General features: G+C 47.4%; 1 protein-coding gene across 2 annotated transcripts in view; it reads right to left on the reverse strand.

Moving 5' to 3' along the window:
* Nucleotides 1-1,724: 1,724 nt before the first annotated feature.
* GAS2 (growth arrest specific 2) overlaps nucleotides 1,725-20,266 on the reverse strand; it is a 57,468-nt gene continuing 38,926 nt past the window's right edge. For both annotated transcript variants that reach the window (XM_044270703.1, XM_044270702.1), the window contains exon 8: nucleotides 1,725-2,326. In XM_044270703.1, coding sequence (XP_044126638.1) covers nucleotides 2,108-2,326 — 219 coding nt within the window. In that variant the 3' untranslated portion in view covers nucleotides 1,725-2,107. The remainder of the gene's footprint in view (nucleotides 2,327-20,266) is intronic.

Raw genomic sequence — 20,266 nt, forward strand, 5'->3', positions numbered from 1 at the left:
AAAATGTCACTTATCAGTTGTAATAAGTCAATAATGGCCAACAAGCAGGGAGAGAAAACAGGTCAAAAATTAACTATGACTGCGTCAAAGGGGCAAGTGACGCCCATGACGCACCCCTATGTGGGACCTCATGTTGCCCTTAATAACCCATGAGATTCCAGCTTTCACTTTACCACAGCGCTTCTGATCCACTCGGTTGCTATGGGCGACACTGACCCTTTAGGCCAGAGCAGTTTTTGTCCTGAGGAGTTGCAACCAATCAGATCACAGCCTCTTGTTTTTACCCGGAATCTGATTGGTTGCTGCCAAACACGCCTCTTGTACGAACAACCAATAGGACACGTGGAATCTTTGTATTCAAAAGAATCGAACTTTATCAAATGTAGCCATTAGACATTACAGAATACGCTATAAAACAGCCCAAAGCAAACCAGCGCGTGAGGAGACAAAAAAACACTAGAAAAATAGCAAAGTCGGGACGTCGAGGTTCTCGCAATTCAGGGTTTTTTATACAGAGAGGTACAGAACAATCAGAATACAAGAGAGACGAAGGACGAATCACACAATTCAATGTTTGGATGGAAAATCGCAAATATTAAGAATCTTCCCCCAAAAAATATATATAAAAAAAAAAATCCCCAATGTTGTCTTCTGTCAGGTTCCTGCAGCAATAAACATTGGGCCAGAGCCCCCACGGACATGGTTGACAATCGTCCCAAATTTGCAGGGACGGTCCCTAATTTTCTGAGACAGTCCTGGCAAATTCAGGGCAGGGCTAATGATAACACTGCCCGTCAGTGGGCGTTTCCTTGCAGAGTTGGGGCAGGATTTTGGATGCCCAGATTTTAATGTTTGACTCTGGTCGCCCCCTTCCCCTCAGGCATGGCTACGGCGGGGGGAGGGGGGGGTGAATGGAGCGGTGGTTTCTGCACTGCGATGCCCACTCTCCGTGGAGGTAAACTTACATAAAGCTGCCCTTTAGTCATTCATGACTTTTGCAGAAAGTAGAGTCGGCGTGACTCCCGTCTGTAACCGTTCGGCGGTCCGGATCGGTTCTCGCGGCTGTGCGTCTCGGTTGCTCTCTCGACATAACATAAATCTGTCCGTGCCAACATTGCAAATAGTCAAGAGTACAAACCTCCCACTGTTTTGTGCCTACAGCTTCAATGCGTCTCCACGGCAACAGACTACGAGCAAACCCTGCGTAGTCAGATCCTGCAGAAAGACGCAGAATTAGGCTACACGGCTAGTCTGTTACCATGGACATGCCTGAGTCTGCAAAGGAGCTGCAAACACAAAACGGAAGGGGTTTGTAATCAGAATTACATGTAATAATTTTTTATTTTTTTTGCATTCTAGATGCATTGGACCAAAAAAAAACATTTGTGGACATACCCTTTAAGAATGTAAGTTCTACTACAGGCAAGGGCTAAACCGATGGGTCTTTAGGTTTATGGGCGGGGCTTATAGCTAATGAGTATAACAGGGATGGCAAACCTGACGCTCTCCAGCTGTTGTAAAACTACAACTCCCACCATGCCCTGCTGTAGGCAGATAGCTCTAGGCCAGGCATGCTCAACCTGCGGCCCTCCAGCTGTTGCAAAACTACAACTCCCATCATTCCCTGACATCCTACAGCTATCATTCTACAGAAGGGCATTGTGGGAGTTGTAGTTTTACAACAGCTGGAGGGCCGCAGGTTGAGCATCCCTGCTCTAGGCAGTCTGGGCATGCTGGGAGTTGTAGTTTTGCAACAGCTGGAGAGCCTCAGGTTGGCCATCCCTGGACCATAGTAATCCATTAGATGGGGTTTCACCCCGTTCTCTGAATGGGACGGAAAGGAAGCATGTGGGCGTCTACAGCAGCGGGGGGCATTGGGCACTGCCCTAATACCCCCGGTCTGAGGGGTAAGATACAATCACCCACACCCACATAGGCCGATTTTTAGAAAACCATGTTGGAAAAATGTTGTTGGGTAGCGCAGATGAAAGCCACGGAGAAGTAAATGGAGGGTAGAGGCGACTCCGAGCGCGGCGTCTTGTGTGGTGCAGTGAGGGCTTCTTCAGGATGACCCGGGACTCTGACGTGGGGGCTGCACCGCGTGGCCTCACTTGATCTCCCTTTTGGATTTGTAATGGGCCGAGACCACCAAATAGGTATCGGGGCTCATATCTTTGATGGTGGGAGACTTGTTCTGGACCGGAGAGGTTTTTCCGTCCACGCGGGATATTTGCAGCATTCTGCAGGGGTCGTGTTTGAGCAGATACCCGGCGAACGTCTCCCATCCTCCGCCGACGCGAACCATCACGTGCTTGTTGTGGAGCATCTGGAGAGAGGCAGAAACGGATTAGGAAAAATTGTAGTCACGTCGATTCCAAGAGCAAAGTTTTTAGTTTTTTTCTGGACAACCTATCCCAAAATCACGGACAGACAAAATCTTTTTACGGACAAATTGGAAAAACCATAATGAATGATGAAGATTATAAGTAATCCGTGTCTGTAGCTCAATATACAGAGAAGAACTCGTTACCGGTCTGTACACCAAAATAATCTCATCTATCACCAGCCTCAAAAAACGGACGGGTCCATTTTTTTCGTGGATACTGGAAAAAAGTCTCCTATTTTTACAGACTGTCCAGAAATTTCTGTACAGTTGGCATCTGTGACACAGGCGGCGAGGTGACTGTCACCGTTCTAAAGGGGTTTCCTAAGATAAAAACAAGCGCTGCTCCACCGTCCGGTGTCTGCTACTGCGGCCCAGCTGCATTAAAGTGAATGGGGCTGAGAGACCGGACCGGGTTGGCTCTGATTTTGGATTTTTTTTAACCCTTGATGTAATGTACATGGTTTGATCCCCCAAGAACAGCGGTGAAGGGTAGCAACAACTGTTCTAAACAGGATTTTGGCTTTGGGCTCATGCAGACCAATGTAGGGTTCAGTGCCTGTACTGCAGCCGTGGACCCATTGACTTCAATTGGTCCACGATCCACAAGATATGGTCAAAGAGGAAGTGTCCTATCTTTTGCCGGAGCGGAGGCACATATCGGAAGCCCACGGAAACACTACGAAGTTCTTCCTTGGGGCGAACGATCTGTGCCTCTGCATCTTAAAAGATAAGACATGTCCTCTCTTTTGCCTTATCTTGTGGATCACCGACACATTGAAGTCAATGGGTCCAGAGCACGAAGTGGAAACGTCCGGCGCCCGTGCATTGCGGACCGGAGCCCCTTACGGTCGTGTGCATGAGCCCTTAGGAGATCATATCACTGTCTTGTCTTATGTTAAACAGATGCTGCAATGGATGCCATACAGTGACGTCCGTCATCATAGAGTCCCATTGTAATATAAAAGTATATGTGATAGATATAAGATACAGTAGATAGATATGAGAGATAGATGATAATGATAGATATGAGATAGAGCAGGGATGCTCAACCTGCAGCTCTCGAGCTGTTGTAAAACTACAACTCCCACCATGCCCTGCTGCAGGCTGATAGCTGTAGACTGTCTGGGAATGCTGGGAGTTGTAGTTTTGCAACAGCTGGAGGGCCACAGGTTGAGCATGCCTGAGATAGATGATAGATAGATTTAGATATTCTCATCACTATAATAGGTAAGTCGTTTCGCTCTTGTCGTCACGGATCACCTTTTATCATTGGTATTTTAATAAATTAATCGTATCGAGCGCCGTTTTTCCGCTTTCTAGCTGCTGCAGCAGCGAGTGCCGGGAATATCAGCCGAGCGCCTCTTCAGCCTTGCTGCACGTAGCCTTGAGGATGAATTTGTTTCCATGACAACAGAGGGTCGGCCGAAGACTTGTAGATTATTTATGAGAATAAAACGCAGGCAGAACAATTTGTAATCCTGCGGCGTGTTTTCTGCGCTGTCCAAAAAACACCATTTGCCGCAGTTCTCATTAAATTAAAAAAAAGGTGTGAGATGAGAGGGATTCGGAATGTTGATTGAAAAAATAAAATAAAACGTGCAACATTGTAAACTATGGGGGAATCGGGCGGTGTGTAATCGGGGACATTTCCTATGACCGCGGCCACCCGTACAGCTCCTTTCTGGATGGCACTGCCTCCCAAAATATCTCACAATATAGTGACCACATAACACTATCAGGCACAGATCCAACAGAGAATACATTGGGAAATATTGCATTTCCCCCACTGGCCACTAGAGGGCACACGGTAAGCAGAATCTGTTTGGTCTCACTTTCCAGCTGTGCTGTGCAGCCTGAAGTGAGTTATCCAGTAACGGGCAGGGTTATGAGGACTGATAACAGATCTGCGGGAGACTAGATGGGCAGGCACGGACAGCACGGTCCAGCCCTTTTCTGATTGGGGGGGGATAATGACTTTGGTCATATGTATTATGCATGCGCCACCCCTGCAGTCTGCTGAGCCGATCCCCACAGAGCCCTATAATTAGGAGCAGACATACCATGGTGGGCCCAGTAGGTAGGCACCTAATGCCACCTGTCTATTTGATTGGTGTAATACCTCATCTGTCCTGTGGAGGCGCTGCAGGGAAACAGAACACTTACTGCCAGGTTTCCTCAGAGCTGACCGCTGGGGGTCTCAGCAAGAGGACCCTTTATAATTGGCTTACTGCCAAGAGACCCTTCTAACAAATAGGGATTGTCCAAAGTGGAGCTCCCCTTTAATAAAAGGGCCATTTTGCACGATAAATGGGCCCTTCTCTTGTAGCTCTTTGCACTTTTTGCCAGTTCATGTTTATTTATATAAGTACTACTACTCCTAACGTGCTGCCGCTGTATGATGGCTGTAATTGTGGCTATTATTGGGTTACAGTGCGCCGCGCCGCCCTCGTCTGATGTCACACAAGATGAAATCTATATTACATTTTCACAATTTATAAGGAGTATATTAAAGCCGGCGGCGCTGCGCTGGAATTCAGGCGGGAGCTTAAGAACAATTATAGAGCGCCGAGCCTCTGAGAGATCCCATCATCCGCAGGTGACCTTTCCTAATAGAACATCTGATTATCCTCGTGTCAATGTCATATGGAGCCGGGTACTGTATCTGTGCCGAACGAAGGCACCGCCAAGATTATGGGACGCCCCCCAAATCCAAAATCCTATCACTAAGGCCTCATGCACACAACAGTATTTTTTTGCGGTCCGCAAAAAGGGGTTCCGTTGTTGTTTCCGTGTGTCTTCCTTTATTTTTGCATCCGTGTTTTTTCACGGACCCACTGACTTGAATGGGTCCGCGAACCGTTGTCCGTGAAAAAAGTAGAACAGGTCATATTTTTTGGACGGACTGAAAACACGGATCACAGACGCGGATGACAAACGGTGCATTATCCGAGTTTTCAACGGACCCATTAAAAGTCAAAGGGTCCACAGAAAATCACTGAAAACGGAACAACGGACACGGAACACAACAACGGTCGTGTGCATGAGGCCTAAGGATCATCTGGGGTTAAACGGGTTAAATTATTTTTGCAAAAATCCAGAGAATAATCCTTGTAAAAATGAAAAGTTCTATAATTTAGGGCTCATGCACACAGACTATTTTTTTCGTATGCAGAACCATTCACTTCAATGGGGCCACAAAAAAACTGAAATGACTCTGTGTGCATGCCGTGTCCGCAAGGATAGGACTGTTCTATTAGGGTCCGGCCCTTCCATTCTGCAAAATGCGGATCACAAAAACAGCTACCGCCGTACGCATGAGCCCTTAGTAACGGACTTTGTGTTTCCATTTCTCACCATCTCTGCTTGCTGTCAGTGGATGAGAACACTCTTGTGTGAATCCAAAGCCTGAAAACCTGTATGGACCTAATACTTATCACAGCTGAAGGTTTGTTACAATGGCATGCAGTCTAGAGAATCCTATGTGAGATAAACACATCAGCAGAACGAGTCCTGAGAGTTTGTTACAATGTGCGAGTGCGGATGATCTGTATCATTACGGGGGCCGCGCTGATTAGCTGGACCTGACTGGATACAATTGTAACCGACTTTATTTAAACCGTCTGAATCTGAACAAGAATGTTCACTGACGCAAGCAGAGATCTTGAAAGTGAGGAGGAATGAAACATAAAGGGCAGCAGGAAGTTGCAGAGCTTTTGACTGTACAGCGATAAAGATGAAGTTTTGTTTTGTAATTGTATCCAGTCCAGAGATAATTACAGAGGCAGCACCAAACTCCTGATAGGTTGTTACAATGTATCAGTGCAGATATTGTCTTTATTGTTATTTGTGTTTACAGAGCGCTGTTGCATTTTGTTTGTTTTTGCTTTCGTGCCTCCAGCCATGGCGACGCGCACCTGCACATTGGGGTGTGCGGACTGACCCCCGCTTTTTTCTTTTCAGCATTGGAGGTGCACTCCTGGCTAGCCGGTCTGTCCCGTAGGCTGATTTTAATTAGTGCAAGTAAGGCCTCATTCACATGACCGTTGTTTGGGTCAAAAAATGCGGCTTGGATGCGGACCCATTCACTAGAATGGGGCCCAACACTCCGTGTGCTGTTCGCATCCGTTGCCCAGTTCTGTGGCCCCACAAAAAAAAAAAAAAAAAAAAAAAATGGAACATATCCTATTCTTGAATTGAATTCAAGAATAGGCATTTCTATTATGGGGGGCCCATTCCGTTCCACAAATTGTGGCAACCGTGTTTTGCGGATCCGCAATTAGCAGACGGCAATACACGGCGCAGTTGTGTGCATGTAGCCTAAAGCTGTAGCCTGCTCTCCCTGCATTTATTGGTGGCCATTTGGCACCAGGAGAGGTATAATACAGTGTGGGCTCAGCATGCATGTGGAACCTGCATTCCCTGAATATATTGGAGCCCAGTGTGGCACCAGAGGATGAAGTATTCAGTGTAGGTTCGTGTGCTGAACGTGTGCTGTCTATTCTGTGCATTGAGGACCATAAATTGCTGTCGACAATGCACAGGCACTGAAAACTCATTCAACGTGAGTCGTCCGCACCGCAAAAAATAGAACACGTTTTTTGCGGTGCGGAGGCACGGACAGAAAACCCACGGAAGCACAAGTGAATAGGTCCCTATCCATGATGTGATGCACAAACAGAGGTGAAGCTAGAATATTATCCAGGCTGAATACAATTGTAGCAAACCTTCAGTTGGGAAAAGTATGCTTAGGCTACTTTCACACTTGCGGCAGTGTGATCCGGCGGGCAGTTCCGTCGTCGGAACTGGCCGCCGGATCCGCCGATCTGCTGCTGCCTGAAAGCATTTGTGAGACGGATCCGGATGCGGATCCGTCTCACAAATGCATTGCAAGGACGGATCCGTCTCTCCGCTTGTCATGCGGACCGACGGATCCGTCTTGTACATTTTTCGCATTTTCACCGATCTGCGCATGCGCATGCCGGAACGACGGATCCAGCATTCCGGTATTCTGAATGCCGGATCCGGCGCTAATACATTCCTATGGGAAAAAATGCCGGATCCGGCGTTCAGGCATGTCTTCAGTTTTTTTCGCCGGAGAGAAAACCGTAGCATGCTACGGTTTTCTCTTTTGCCTGATCAGTCAAAACGACTGAACTGAAGACATCCTGATGCAAACTGAACGGATTACTCTCCATTCAGAATGCATGGGGATATGCCTGATCAGTTCTTTTCCGGTATAGAGCCCCTGTGACGGAACTCTATGCCGGAAAAGAAAAACGCTAGTGTGAAAGTACCCTTAGGCTACTTTCACACTTGCGGTAGTGTGATCCGGCGGGCAGTTCCGTCGTCGGAACTGGCCGCCGGATCCGCCGATCTGCTGCTGCCTGAAAGCATTTGTGAGACGGATCCGGATGCGGATCCGTCTCACAAATGCATTGCAAGGACGGATCCGTCTCTCCGCTTGTCATGCGGACCGACGGATCCGTCTTGTACATTTTTCGCATTTTCACCGATCTGCGCATGCGCATGCCGGAACGACGGATCCGGCATTCCGGTATTCTGAATGCCGGATCCGGCGCTAATACATTCCTATGGGAAAAAATGCCGGATCCGGCGTTCAGGCATGTCTTCAGTTTTTTTCGCCGGAGAAAAAACCGTAGCATGCTACGGTTTTCTCTTTTGCCTGATCAGTCAAAACGACTGAACTGAAGACATCCTGATGCAAACTGAACGGATTACTCTCTATTCAGAATGCATGGGGATAAAACTGATCAGTTCTTTTCCGGTATAGAGCCCCTGTGACGGAACTCTATGCCGGAAAAGAAAAACGCTAGTGTGAAAGTACCCTTAGGGAGATTTTTTTTCTTTCTAAATCTAAACAAGAATGTTTACTGACAGCAAGCAGAGATCTTAAAAAGAGAGGTCAAGAGATAATGTAGTGACTTCTCCAAGCATAGGGGGTCAAGTCTTTCTCCAACGTGAAGACCCCACAGACAGCAGCCAAGATCTCAGCTTCCTGGACCCATGGGAGTCTGAGCCAAGAGGAGGGAGTTAAAGGGGTATCCCAGCCGTAAACACTATAGTAGAATGATCCAGTGTTAAATCTAATAATATCCAACATGGCTGAGCTAATTCCCCGCTTGCATGGGCCCTGCAGCTCCTGTGCATATTGGATATTTGCAGCTCGGCAACAGAAATAATGGTGTATGTGAGGATTTCCTATAGTAATACCAAGGTAATTGCATGTAACCATGGAAATATCACAGACTGTGCGCCCCCTGCTGGCCTCTATCTCCGGAGCGCTGCGGACCCGGGCCAATGCATATAAATTGAGAAATGTTCAGTTCTAGAAATGTATTATCTAGAATATAAGGTAAAGTAGAAAGCAGCCTGAGGGGACGGAGGGGCGAGCGACCCTGTGAATATTTAATGTCTGGTGGTGAGCGGGGAGGACGCCGGCTCCCCGCTGACGAGGGTAACGTTCACGAGTGACCACCTCTCCTTTGATGCCTCCATATTTATCATGTAGCAGTTATTACGACAAGTCATACAATTATCCTATGAATTTTAGTAACAGTTTATAAGGCTGAAAAAAGCCCTCCGTCCATCCAGCTCAGCAAGTTGATCCAGAGGAAGGCGAAAAAAAACTGTGAGGTAGAAGCCAATTTTCCTGATTTTCCTCAGGCATCAGAATAACTCCCTAGATCCCCGACCCCTCTCTAGTAGCTATAGCCTGTAATATTATTACGCTCCAGAAATACATCCAGGCCCCTCCTGAACTCCTTTATTGAACTCCCCATCACCACCTCCTCAGGCAGAGAGCTCCATAGTCTCACTGCTCTTACCGTAAAGAATCCTCTTCTATGTTTGTGTACAAACCTTCTTTCCTCCAGACGCAGAGGATGTCCCCTCGTCACAGTCACAGTCCTGGGGATAAATGGGAGTGATCTCTGAACTGACCCCTGATATATACTGTCCTATGTATTGTATATACAGTATACTGTTCTCTGTAGTATATATATATAGTGACACAGTGAGGGGTTTGGTCTGGGAAAAAAGGTATTTTCATTCCAGCATGTGCTGCTGGGCTGATTTACAGCCAGGTGAGGTCAAATACCGGACCGGATTTTAAGTGCCAGTCCGGGTTTTGGCAGCACCTGGTTGTCCTTAAATAGGCAGCTGGGCTCAGAAGCGAGGTCTCTGTGTTGCGATCTGGGAGCCTTGTGTCTGGATGAAGGCTTGCTACCTGTTTGGCGTGAAAACAGGTTGGTGCTGCTATCAGCAAGGACTCTTTGAGGCAGAATTGACGCATGGTGTGAATACTGTCCTCTGTGATATATATATATTCAGTATACTGTCCTCTGTAGTACAGTACAGACCAAAAGTTTGGACACACCTTCTCATTCAAAGAGTTTTCTTTATTTGCATGACTATGAAAATTGTAGATTCACACTGAAGGCATCAAAACTATGAATTAACACATGTGGAATTATATACATAACAAAAAAGTGTGAAACAACTGAAAATATGTCATATTCTAGGTTCTTCAAAAGTAGCCACCTTTTGCTTTGATTACTGCTTTGCACACTCTTGGCATTCTCTTGATGAGCTTCAAGAGGTAGTCACCTGAAATGGTCTTCACTTCACAGGTGTGCCCTGTCAGGTTTAATAAGTGGGATTTCTTGCCTTATCAATGGGGTTGGGACCATCAGTTGCGTTGTGGAGAAGTCAGGTGGATACACAGCTGATAGTCCTACTGAATAGACTGTAAGAATTTGTATTATGGCAAGAAAAAAGCAGCTAAGTAAAGAAAAACGAGTGGCCATCATTACTTTAAGAAATGAAGGAACAGTCAGTCCAAAAATTGGGAAAACTTTGAAAGTAAGGGCTATTTGACCATGAAGGAGAGTGATGGGGTGCTGCGCCAGATGGCCTGGCCTCCACAGTCACCGGACCTGAACCCAATCGAAATGGTTTGGGGTGAGCTGGACCGCAGAGTGAAGGCAAAAGGACCAACAAGTGCTAAGCATCTCTGGGATCTCCTTCAAGGCTGTTGGAAGACCATTTCAGGTGACTACCCCTTGAAGCTCATCAAGAGAATGCCAAGAGTGTGCAAAGCAGTAATCAAAGCAAAAGGTGGCTACTTTTGAAGAACCTAGAATATGACATATTTTCAGTTGTTTCACACTTTTTTGTTATGTATATAATTCCACGTGTGTTAATTCATAGTTTTGATGCCTTCGGTGTGAATCTACAATTTTCATAGTCATGCAAATAAAGAAAACTCTTTGAATGAGAAGGTGTGTCCAAACTTTTGGTCTGTACTGTATATATATATAGTATACTGCCCTCCAGGGGCGTAGCGTGGGGGGGGGGGGGGGCGGGGGGGCCGTTGCCCCGGGCGCCAAATTGCAGGGGGCACCCGGCAGCAGGCATTTTCTAAAGGAGGAAAGCAGGCATTTCCATTCTGCCTCATAGGTTCAGGACAGGTCTAGAATGTATTGGCTTCTTAGAGGGAATGATGTCAAAAGATCATGTGACCGCTTCCTCCCGCCCCTTACAGACTGAGCCAGATGCAGGAAAAGGGCTGTAAGGAGAAGCAGAGCAGCGTCCAGAGCAGGGAGAGGGCAGGCCCTTACAGCATGCTGTGCTCAGTGGTCTCTGGTGAGGGGTTTGGGGGCTGTAAGGAGAAGCAGAGCAGCGTCCAGAGCAGGGAGAGGGCAGGCCCTTACAGCATGCTGTGCTCAGTGGTCTCTGGTGAGGGGTTTGGGGGCTGTAAGGAGAAGCAGCGCAGCGTCCAGAGCAGGGAGAGGGCAGACACTTACAGCATGCTGTGCTCAGTGGTCTCTGGTGAGGGGTTTGGGGGCTGTAAGGAGAAGCAGAGCAGCGTCCAGAGCAGGGAGAGGGCAGGCCCTTACAGCATGCTGTGCTCAGTGGTCTCTGGTGAGGGGTTTGGGGGCTGTAAGGAGAAGCAGAGCAGCGTCCAGAGCAGGGAGAGGGCAGGCCCTTACAGCATGCTGTGCTCAGTGGTCTCTGGTGAGGGGTTTGGCGGCTGTATTTCTATGGAGATTGTAGTGGAGTATATGAGGGGTGTGAGAGCTGCTAGAAGCTTTTATAAAGTCACCCACAGTTACATTGCTCACCATACAGTACATCCCCTTACATTAGGTATTTTAAAGGGAGTCTGTCATCAAAGTTTCACCTTTTTAACCCTTCCCATTTGTAGCAGCCTTACAGTTAATAAAAACGTTACCTTTATGAGCAATCCTGGACTTATAAAACCGGCAAAAAACAACTTAGCAGAATATGCAAATGAGGGCTCGCAAGTGCCCAGGGGCGGCGTTACCCTCGTAGGTGCCCAGCTAGCTCAGCCTTATTGTCGCTTCACCCCGCCCTGTCTTTCCCTCTGCTCGCCCATTCTTTCCCTCTGACCGCCCATCTACTTACTTCTTGTTTCGCCGAGATCCCGCGCCTGCGCACTAAGTCTGCCGGCCGGCGCATGCGCACTGTGATGCCCATTCCTTGTTCGGCATCACAGTAATTAAAGGACTAAGTGCGCAGGCGCAGGATCTCGGCGAAGCAAAAAGTAAGTAGATGGGCGGTCAGAGGGAAAGAATGGGTGGGGGGAAGCGACAATAGGGCTGTGTTAGCTGGGCACCTACAAGGGTAACGCCGCCCCTGGGCACTTGCATATACTACTAAGTTGTTTTTTGCCGGTTTTATAAGTCCAGGATTGCTCATAAAAGGTAATGTTTTTATTAACTGCAAGGCTGCTAGAAAGCTATGGGAAGAGTTAAAAAGGTGAAACTTTGATGACAGACTCCCTTTAACTCCATAAGGTGCTTTTGCCTCGTCTGTGCCCCCTCCACACTGTGGGTTTTGTCTCCTCTGTGCCCCCTCCACACAGTGGTAAAGATGAGCGAATTTCAGATTTAGAAATTTGTTTACACTTCGTTTGGTGGTAGAAGCAGAGTTGCAATATGGATTCCGTTACCACAGACCATAACGCAATTCTATGACGTAGAATGCATAACGGAACGCCTTTAGAGACATTCCGTTATTCCTTCCGTCATAATAGAAGTCTATGGGCTGCAGAACGGATCCGTCCCGTTACCGTTATGCAGGGGAGTCCTCTCCTGATCCTGAGTCCTCTCCTGCATAACGGAAACGGGACAGATCCGTTAGGCAGCCCATAGACTTCTATTATGACGGAAGGAATAACAGAATGTCTCTAAAGGCGTTCCGTTATGCATTCTACGTCATAGAATTGCGTTATGGTCTGTGGTAACGGAATCCATATTGCAACTCTGCTTCTACCACCAAACGAAGCACAAACAAATTTTATAACAAATTCGCTCATCCCTACACAGTAGTTTTGCCCCCTCCACACGGATTAGAATATATAATGGCCGCCTCTGTATTATTAGTATATATAATAGCCCCCTATGTATTATTATAATATATAATGGCCCCTCTGTAATATTAGTATATATGAGTGTGCATCAACTATGGTCCTCCTATCTGTCTGGCTCTACCACAGTATTGGGGGGCAGCAGGATGACAGTGTTGAGGTACAAGGAGGGGAGGATGATAGTAAAGTGAGGAATCTAAAAATGCTTTCTGTGAAACTGTAGAGGCGCAGCTGAAAGAAGGTGTCATGGCGGTCTTATCTCCGAATAAAGACGTTAAGGAAAGTCTACATCACAGGAGATGTCACTGGATGGATGAGGTATGTGGTGCTGTATTCTACTGTACATTTTGTAGTGATGTATGTAATGTCCAAACACATATTTGTTTCACGGTAGGGTTGGGGGATGGATTGAGAATATGGCCCACCCTGCTGCATCCTGGCCCCAGACTTCAGCTCACACTGTGCGTGTTCTGAATTCTGGGGCCTTATACCCATCTACTACATCATCTGTACTTAGAGAGTTACCACCATGTTATCTGTAGTGTTATATAGGACTGCTACATTATCTGTAAAAGGGGCGTGTCCACAGGTTGGGAGGGGGCGCAATACATGGCTCGCCCCGGGTGCTGGCAACCCATGCTACACCACTGCTGCGCTCTGTAGTATATATACAGTATACTGCCCTCTGTAGTATATATATATACAGTATACTTACCTCTGTAGTATATATACAGTATACTGCCCTCTGTAGTATATATATATATACAGTATACTGCCCTCTGTAGTATATATACAGTATACTGTGTGTGTGTATATATATATATATATATACTGTCCTCCCAGTCCGAGCATTCTCATTTTATATACTAACCTTTTATGTGGCACAGTATCAAATGCTTTGGAGAAGTCGAGATATAGGACATACTTTCTGTATCCATTCCGTGCCGTTTTCAAGATCTCTGTTTGTTGTCCTTCCATAGAAACCTTCCGTCCTGGTCATTAGACTGACACACAGACGCAGCGCTCCGATGTAATGAGCCCCATGGTGTCCATCACATGACAGGACAGAGTTTTAGTAAATAATGAAGGATCCTATTGAATGACAGCAAGTAGAGATCTTGAAAACGGCGAGGAATGGATACAGAAAATATAGAGGAAAATTGTTTAACTTTTCCTTATGCAAAAATACCTTTTATTCGCATATAGATTACATTTTGACAGGATCAGCCAATCATCTGTGTTTGGGAGGCATCTGATGGCAGTTGCAGAGGGAAGGAAGAGTTGGGCATGTTGAATTTCACCATGCCCGATCCATCTTTTCTCAAGGACTATAACAACCCACCAGAGGCGCCTCGCAGCGGCTTACTGGTATTTCCTTTCCCGTATTGAGAGCACATGCATGCTCGGTTAGTAAGAAGAAAGTACAAGTGTCTGCCTGCATCCTGTATGCTGCTCACAGGCGCACTCCCAAGTTCCACCAGTAGGTGGCAGGTTTGCGCCAAGAAAGCCCAAATCCATTCCGAGGACAAAGAAGCGGTGTAAGTTTTGGCTGGACATTTCCTTCTGTCCGTTCACACCTTTTCTTTGTACTTCTTCGGCTCCTAAAGCTACAGCCGGCCATGAGTTCATCAGAGCGAACGTACGTCCTTGTTCTGAAAATCTTAAAAGCTGATTGTTTCAATCTAAGGCTTGTTTCTTAGGGCTCATACGGTCCACCAAACACAGATACCGTCCGTGTGCGTTCCGCATTTTACGGAACATCCGGCCCATAATAGAATTCTCCTATCCTTATCCGTAATATGGACAAAAATAGGACATGTTCTATTTTTTATGCGGGTGCCGCAGAATGGACATACGGGTGCGGACACTGAAGTGAATGGGTCCGCATCTGATCCGTAAGAAATGCGGGGGGGGGGGGGGGGGGGGAATGCATTCATGTGCATAAGCCCTTACACGCTTCACTTCAAGTGCTTCTCTATTCTCTAAAGGACATAGAAGAGCTACAGCAGCCGACTACATTCATGGCAGAAATGAGAGGTCTGTAATGTGGGGAAAAGCTGGAGAGAAATGGGCTCAGATGGTAAATTGCCACAAATGCCCCAGAGGGAGGGGGGTCATTCTGGGACCAGGCACAGTAGTTAGAGAGGACCTGCCAGCTCTCCTCTCATGTCCATTAGAAAATACTCTGGTTCTTACTCACTCTGGAACATCTGAATTGTGCCGTTCCTCGCTTATTCTTCCTGGAAATGTATAACTAAATTGGCAACTGGATGCTACCCGCTGGGGGCAAACCCCTACACACTCAGACACCAGCCGGGGGCAGGCCCCTACACACTCAGACACCAGCCGGGGGAATGCCCCTACACACTCACACACCAGCCGGGGGAATGCCCCTACACACTCAGACACCAGCCGGGGGCATGCCCCTACACACTCACACACCAGCCGGGGGAATGCCCCTACACACTCACACACCAGCCGGGGGCATGCCCCTACACACTCAGACACCAGCCGGGGGCATGCCCCTACACACTCAGACACCAGCCGGGGGCATGCCCCTACACACTCAGACACCAGCCGGGGGCATGCCCCTACACACTCAGACACCAGCCGGGGGCATGCCCCTACACACTCAGACACCAGCCGGGGGCAGGCCCCTACACACTCAGACACCAGCCGGGGGCAGGCCCCTACACACTCAGACACCAGCCGGGGGCATGCCCCTACACACTCAGACACCAGCCGGGGGCAGGCCCCTACACACTCAGACACCAGCCGGGGGCATGCCCCTACACACTCAGACACCAGCCGGGGGCATGCCCCTACACACTCAGACACCAGCCGGGGGCATGCCCCTACACACTCAGACACCAGCCGGGGGCATGCCCCTACACACTCAGACACCAGCCGGGGGCATGCCCCTACACACTCAGACACCAGCCGGGGGCAGGCCCCTACACACTCAGACACCAGCCGGGGGCAGGCCCCTACACACTCAGACACCAGCCGGGGGCAGGCCCCTACGCACTCAGACACCAGCCGGGGGCAGGCCCCTACACACTCAGACACCAGCCGGGGGCATGCCCCTACACACTCAGACACCAGCCGGGGGCATGCCCCTACACACTCAGACACCAGCCGGGGGCATGCCCCTATACAGTCCGAAACTGCACAATTTGTTCTGACAGCGTCATGGGAAATAGTAACACCTGGTTGTCATTTCTGAGGGTAGTAAAAGGTGTTCTAGGAAAAGATGCGGCAGAGATGGCGAATGCAAATATTTGGTAAAACAGACATTAGGAGTAAAGACTGATCTCCTTTAAAGCCTCATGCACACGACCGTTGTGTGTTTTGCGGTCTGCAAATTGCAGATCCGCAAAACACGGATGGCGTCCATGTGCGGAATGGCACAGACAGCCATTGATATAACTGCCTATTCTTGTCCGCAAAACGGACAAGAATAGGACAGGTTGTATTTTTTGGGCGGACCACGGAACATGGAGTGCTGTCCGCATTTTTTGCAGACCCATTGAAGTGAATGGGTCTGCACCCGAGCCGCAAAAACTGCGGCTCGGATGCGGACCAAAACAATGTTCGTGTGCAGGAGGCCTGATTCTAACTTATTCCCAATGAAATGTAAACCAAGCCTTAAATAATATAATATAATGACACATAATAATAATAATTATATATAAAATAATGACACATAATAATATGATATCATATAATGACACTGCCTGTCACTCTGTCCTGAGCTGTCAATCATCTTTCCTGTCCAGAATGATCAGCGGCGGCTGCGCTGTCAGTCTGTATCAGCCGCCCATCTCTTGATAAGCACATCGTAAACAGGCGGATTTATTTGTCTCTCTCAGATGGACGACGTCCCCGGGGGGGAATTGTGTGGACTCCTATCCACACGATCAGCACAAGTCCCCCCCTCGTCTATTGAGCCGGGCCCTGTCATCACTTATCTAGAAGAGGCCTCGGACACAAATCCGCTTTCCTGAAACAATGGAGATGAACGAGCGAGCGACATGGTGAAACATGACCTGGCGACACTTAGTATCAAAATGTGACATCGCAGACATTGCGGAGAACACTCGGCCCCCATTACAGTGCGGTGGAGCCCGGGCCTCTGGCTGGAACCATCCTAATCTCACAATGGAGCCGTCCGCCTCTGATCCAGTGTTATATTGGCGCCGACCGCTGCCCTCCGGACTCAAAAATCCATCAATATGCAAAAATCTGATTTCACCGGGACTCTTCTGATGGAATCTCCGGCAGCATTCAGATGAGACAGCGACTTACTTTTTATCACGCCGTCACCATGATGTCATGAGGGGGAAGACTGCGGCTGACTTGTGACAATTGCTAGAATTCTGACGTATTTGAATTTTCGCAATTACCGTTCACCTTCATCCCCGGTGCAGCCACGCCGTAATGCTGCAATTCTGCTGTAGGCGACCATATGGCGCCACACGCAGCTGAAAATCTCACCACAGGGGGACCTGATGGGCGTCGGGATATTGGAGGGTCAGGTGTAGGTACGCTGGATCTTGTGCCATGTTACTTTACAGAGGCAGCAGCGTTAGCGCAGCACAGCAGTGTAACGTATCCGCAGAGCGCCCTGCTTATTCGATTTGAGCGGCCGCGTTACACAAAAAGCACAGCGGACGGCAGTCGTTGTCAATGGCTACGTCTGTAGATTACATTTTCTGCAACTTTATTAAAACTGGCGTTTCTAATGCTCGTCAAAGAAATACTCTGGAGAACAATGCGCCAAAATGATTAAGAGGCGCTGGTGTTGTATCAACCTGGAAATGACATCTACGCCAGCTGCGGAGGGACCCACCCTCGGAGCACTCTCTCTCATGCCCATGCCAAGCTCATTTTTTTCTATCAAAATGCCAAGGGTGTTGGAAAAGAAAGAAAAGTCCCAAATTTGGGGGTAAACTGGGAAAAAAAAATCATGTTAAAATGTATGACTTTTCTACCTCACAAAACTTGCGTAGAAGTTTAATAAATGGCCCCATTTTTAAAGGGAACCTGTCACCGGGATTTTGTGTATAGAGCTGAGGACATGGGTTGCTAGATGGCCGCTAGTACATCCGCAATACCCAGTCCCCATAGCTCTGTGTGCTTTTATTGTGTAAAAAAAACGATTTGATACATATGCAAATTACCCTGAGATGAGTCTTTTAAGATATGACTCTTTTATGTTAATTTGCATATGTATCAAATCGTTTTTTTTACACAATATAAGCACACAGAGCTATGGGGACTGGGTATTGCGGATGTGCTAGCGGCCATCTAGCAACCCATGTTCTCAGCTCTATACACAAAATCCAGGTGACAGGTTCCCTTAAGGCTGGGTTCACACCTGAGCGTTGCGCAAACGCGCGTTTTACGCGCATTTTTATGCACGTTTTTGGTAATAGTAAACACGCGTTTGAAGCGCGTTTGTGTGATTGACTACAGTGTCCTATGGCCACAAACGCGCGTCAAAACGCCCCAAAGTCGCTCATGTACTTTTTTGAGCGTCGGGCGTTTTACAGCGCGATCGTACGCGCTGTAAAACGCCCAGGTGTGAACCATTCCCATAGGGAATCATTGGTTTCTCCTTGTTGAGCGTTTTACAGCGCGTAGGAACGCGCTGTAAAACGCTCAGGTGTGAACCCAGCCTTAAGATCTCTACATCCTGCATCTGGAAGTGCAGTCCTATCACTTGTCACAGCTGTGGGCTTGTTACAATTGTATCCTGTCTGGACAATCCCCTGTGAGCTGCACATTCTGGACACCAGACTGATACATTGTAACAAACTAGTAGAGAGATCATTGCTATCTGCTATCTATCTATCTAATATCTATCTATCTAACAAACCAAAAATAAATAGCAGCAGTCTTTTTCTGCCAGGTGCAAAGTCCTTGAAGGATTCCGGATAAAAAAAAAAAATCCACAAACTGTTATGTCCAATTGAAACAAGGCAGCATTTTGGTCTTAGTGAGGAGAAAGTGGATCCTTTATTTCACCCAATATATTGATCTATGTATCTATCTAATATCTATCTATCAATCTATTATCTCATATCTATCTATTTATCTCGTATCTATCTATCTAATATCTATCTATCTATTCTCTATCTATCTCATATCTATCTATCTCTAAAATCTTTCTATCCCACATCTGTCTGTCTGTCTGTCTCATGATGTCCACACTCAGTAGGCCGATCCAGGGCCCAATTTTTCCGAATCATCTATTTTTTTCCTCATTTTCGGGGAGACATGCTTCCGCCCTGGGGTGTAATATTGTATAATGTGTGAATGCGGCATCGATACATCTCAGCTACAGACTTCGCTCATTCTTAATGCCTCTGCTCCCTGCAAATCCCTAAAGAAATCTCCCGGCTGCGTTACCACGGCAACAGGACGAAGCCCCCCATCTCTCAAGTTGAGTTAGAGTTAGAAGTCGCTCCTTAATACCTCCTCGATCTCCTGGAGCCGCCGCAGCTTTGGAGCAGAGACGCCGATCAATATTCAGCATCCGCATCGCATACATTTCAGATCAAAGCGCGGCTCCTCGCATTGAATAATTAAAAGGGAAAACATCGTTAAAATCCTTTGTTCTCACAGTGAACCGGCTTCAGTGTAATATCTGACTAATGTGTCGGTGACGGCCCGCCGCTGCCATCATGGAAAAAAACTGATTTAAAGGGAACCTGCACCCTGTGAGCTTTGGAGGAGTTGTCTTGGTCCAATTGTGACATTCACGAGACACAAGAAGTGCAGGATCCCGTCCTAATATTTAAAGGGAAACCCCTGTTACTCCTGGTATTGAGCTGATATGCACAGTAAATAGTCCTACATCATACAGTAAAGATATTATCAAATAAGCTCTGGTAACTCCATAATTGTAAGAAGAAGTATCACTCCCATCATGCTTTGGAACGGATCACAGGTTTCACATTCTCTGTGCTGTAGGAGGAGCCTCCTCCATTGCTCTTTATTGCCACCTACTGGATAAAGGGTTAAAACCAATGAAAATATGGATACAAAAATGGTGTAATTCTTCATGTTGCCTGCGGTGGCGCTGCTGGGGAATTCAACACCTGCTGCTGGATCCTCTTACGGCGATCACCAGGGATCCCAGCAATTAGGTCATTTGGGGATACATACAGAAGGGATTATCCTAAAAAGCATAAACAGACCCTTCTAGGCAGAGGAGGCCTGAATGAAACGGGACTGGACTCATTTAATTTCACTGTGACTTTTCTTCCTTCTGAACTTAAAGGAACACTCCTGACAAAACTGATACACAAATACCCAGTCCAGGGGGCGGAGCTTGACACAAAGAGTCAAGAAACACCAATGAGACTTTAGGTAATTTATCTTTATGCGATTGCCTCCTAGATCCAATAAGTTACAAAACGTCTCCCCTATCCCTTGTTACCTTTGATAGTCCCATAAAGAGT

The sequence above is a fragment of the Bufo gargarizans genome, chromosome 10 (assembly GCF_014858855.1).
Source record: "Bufo gargarizans isolate SCDJY-AF-19 chromosome 10, ASM1485885v1, whole genome shotgun sequence".
In the NCBI taxonomy this organism is placed as follows: Eukaryota; Metazoa; Chordata; class Amphibia; order Anura; family Bufonidae; genus Bufo; species Bufo gargarizans.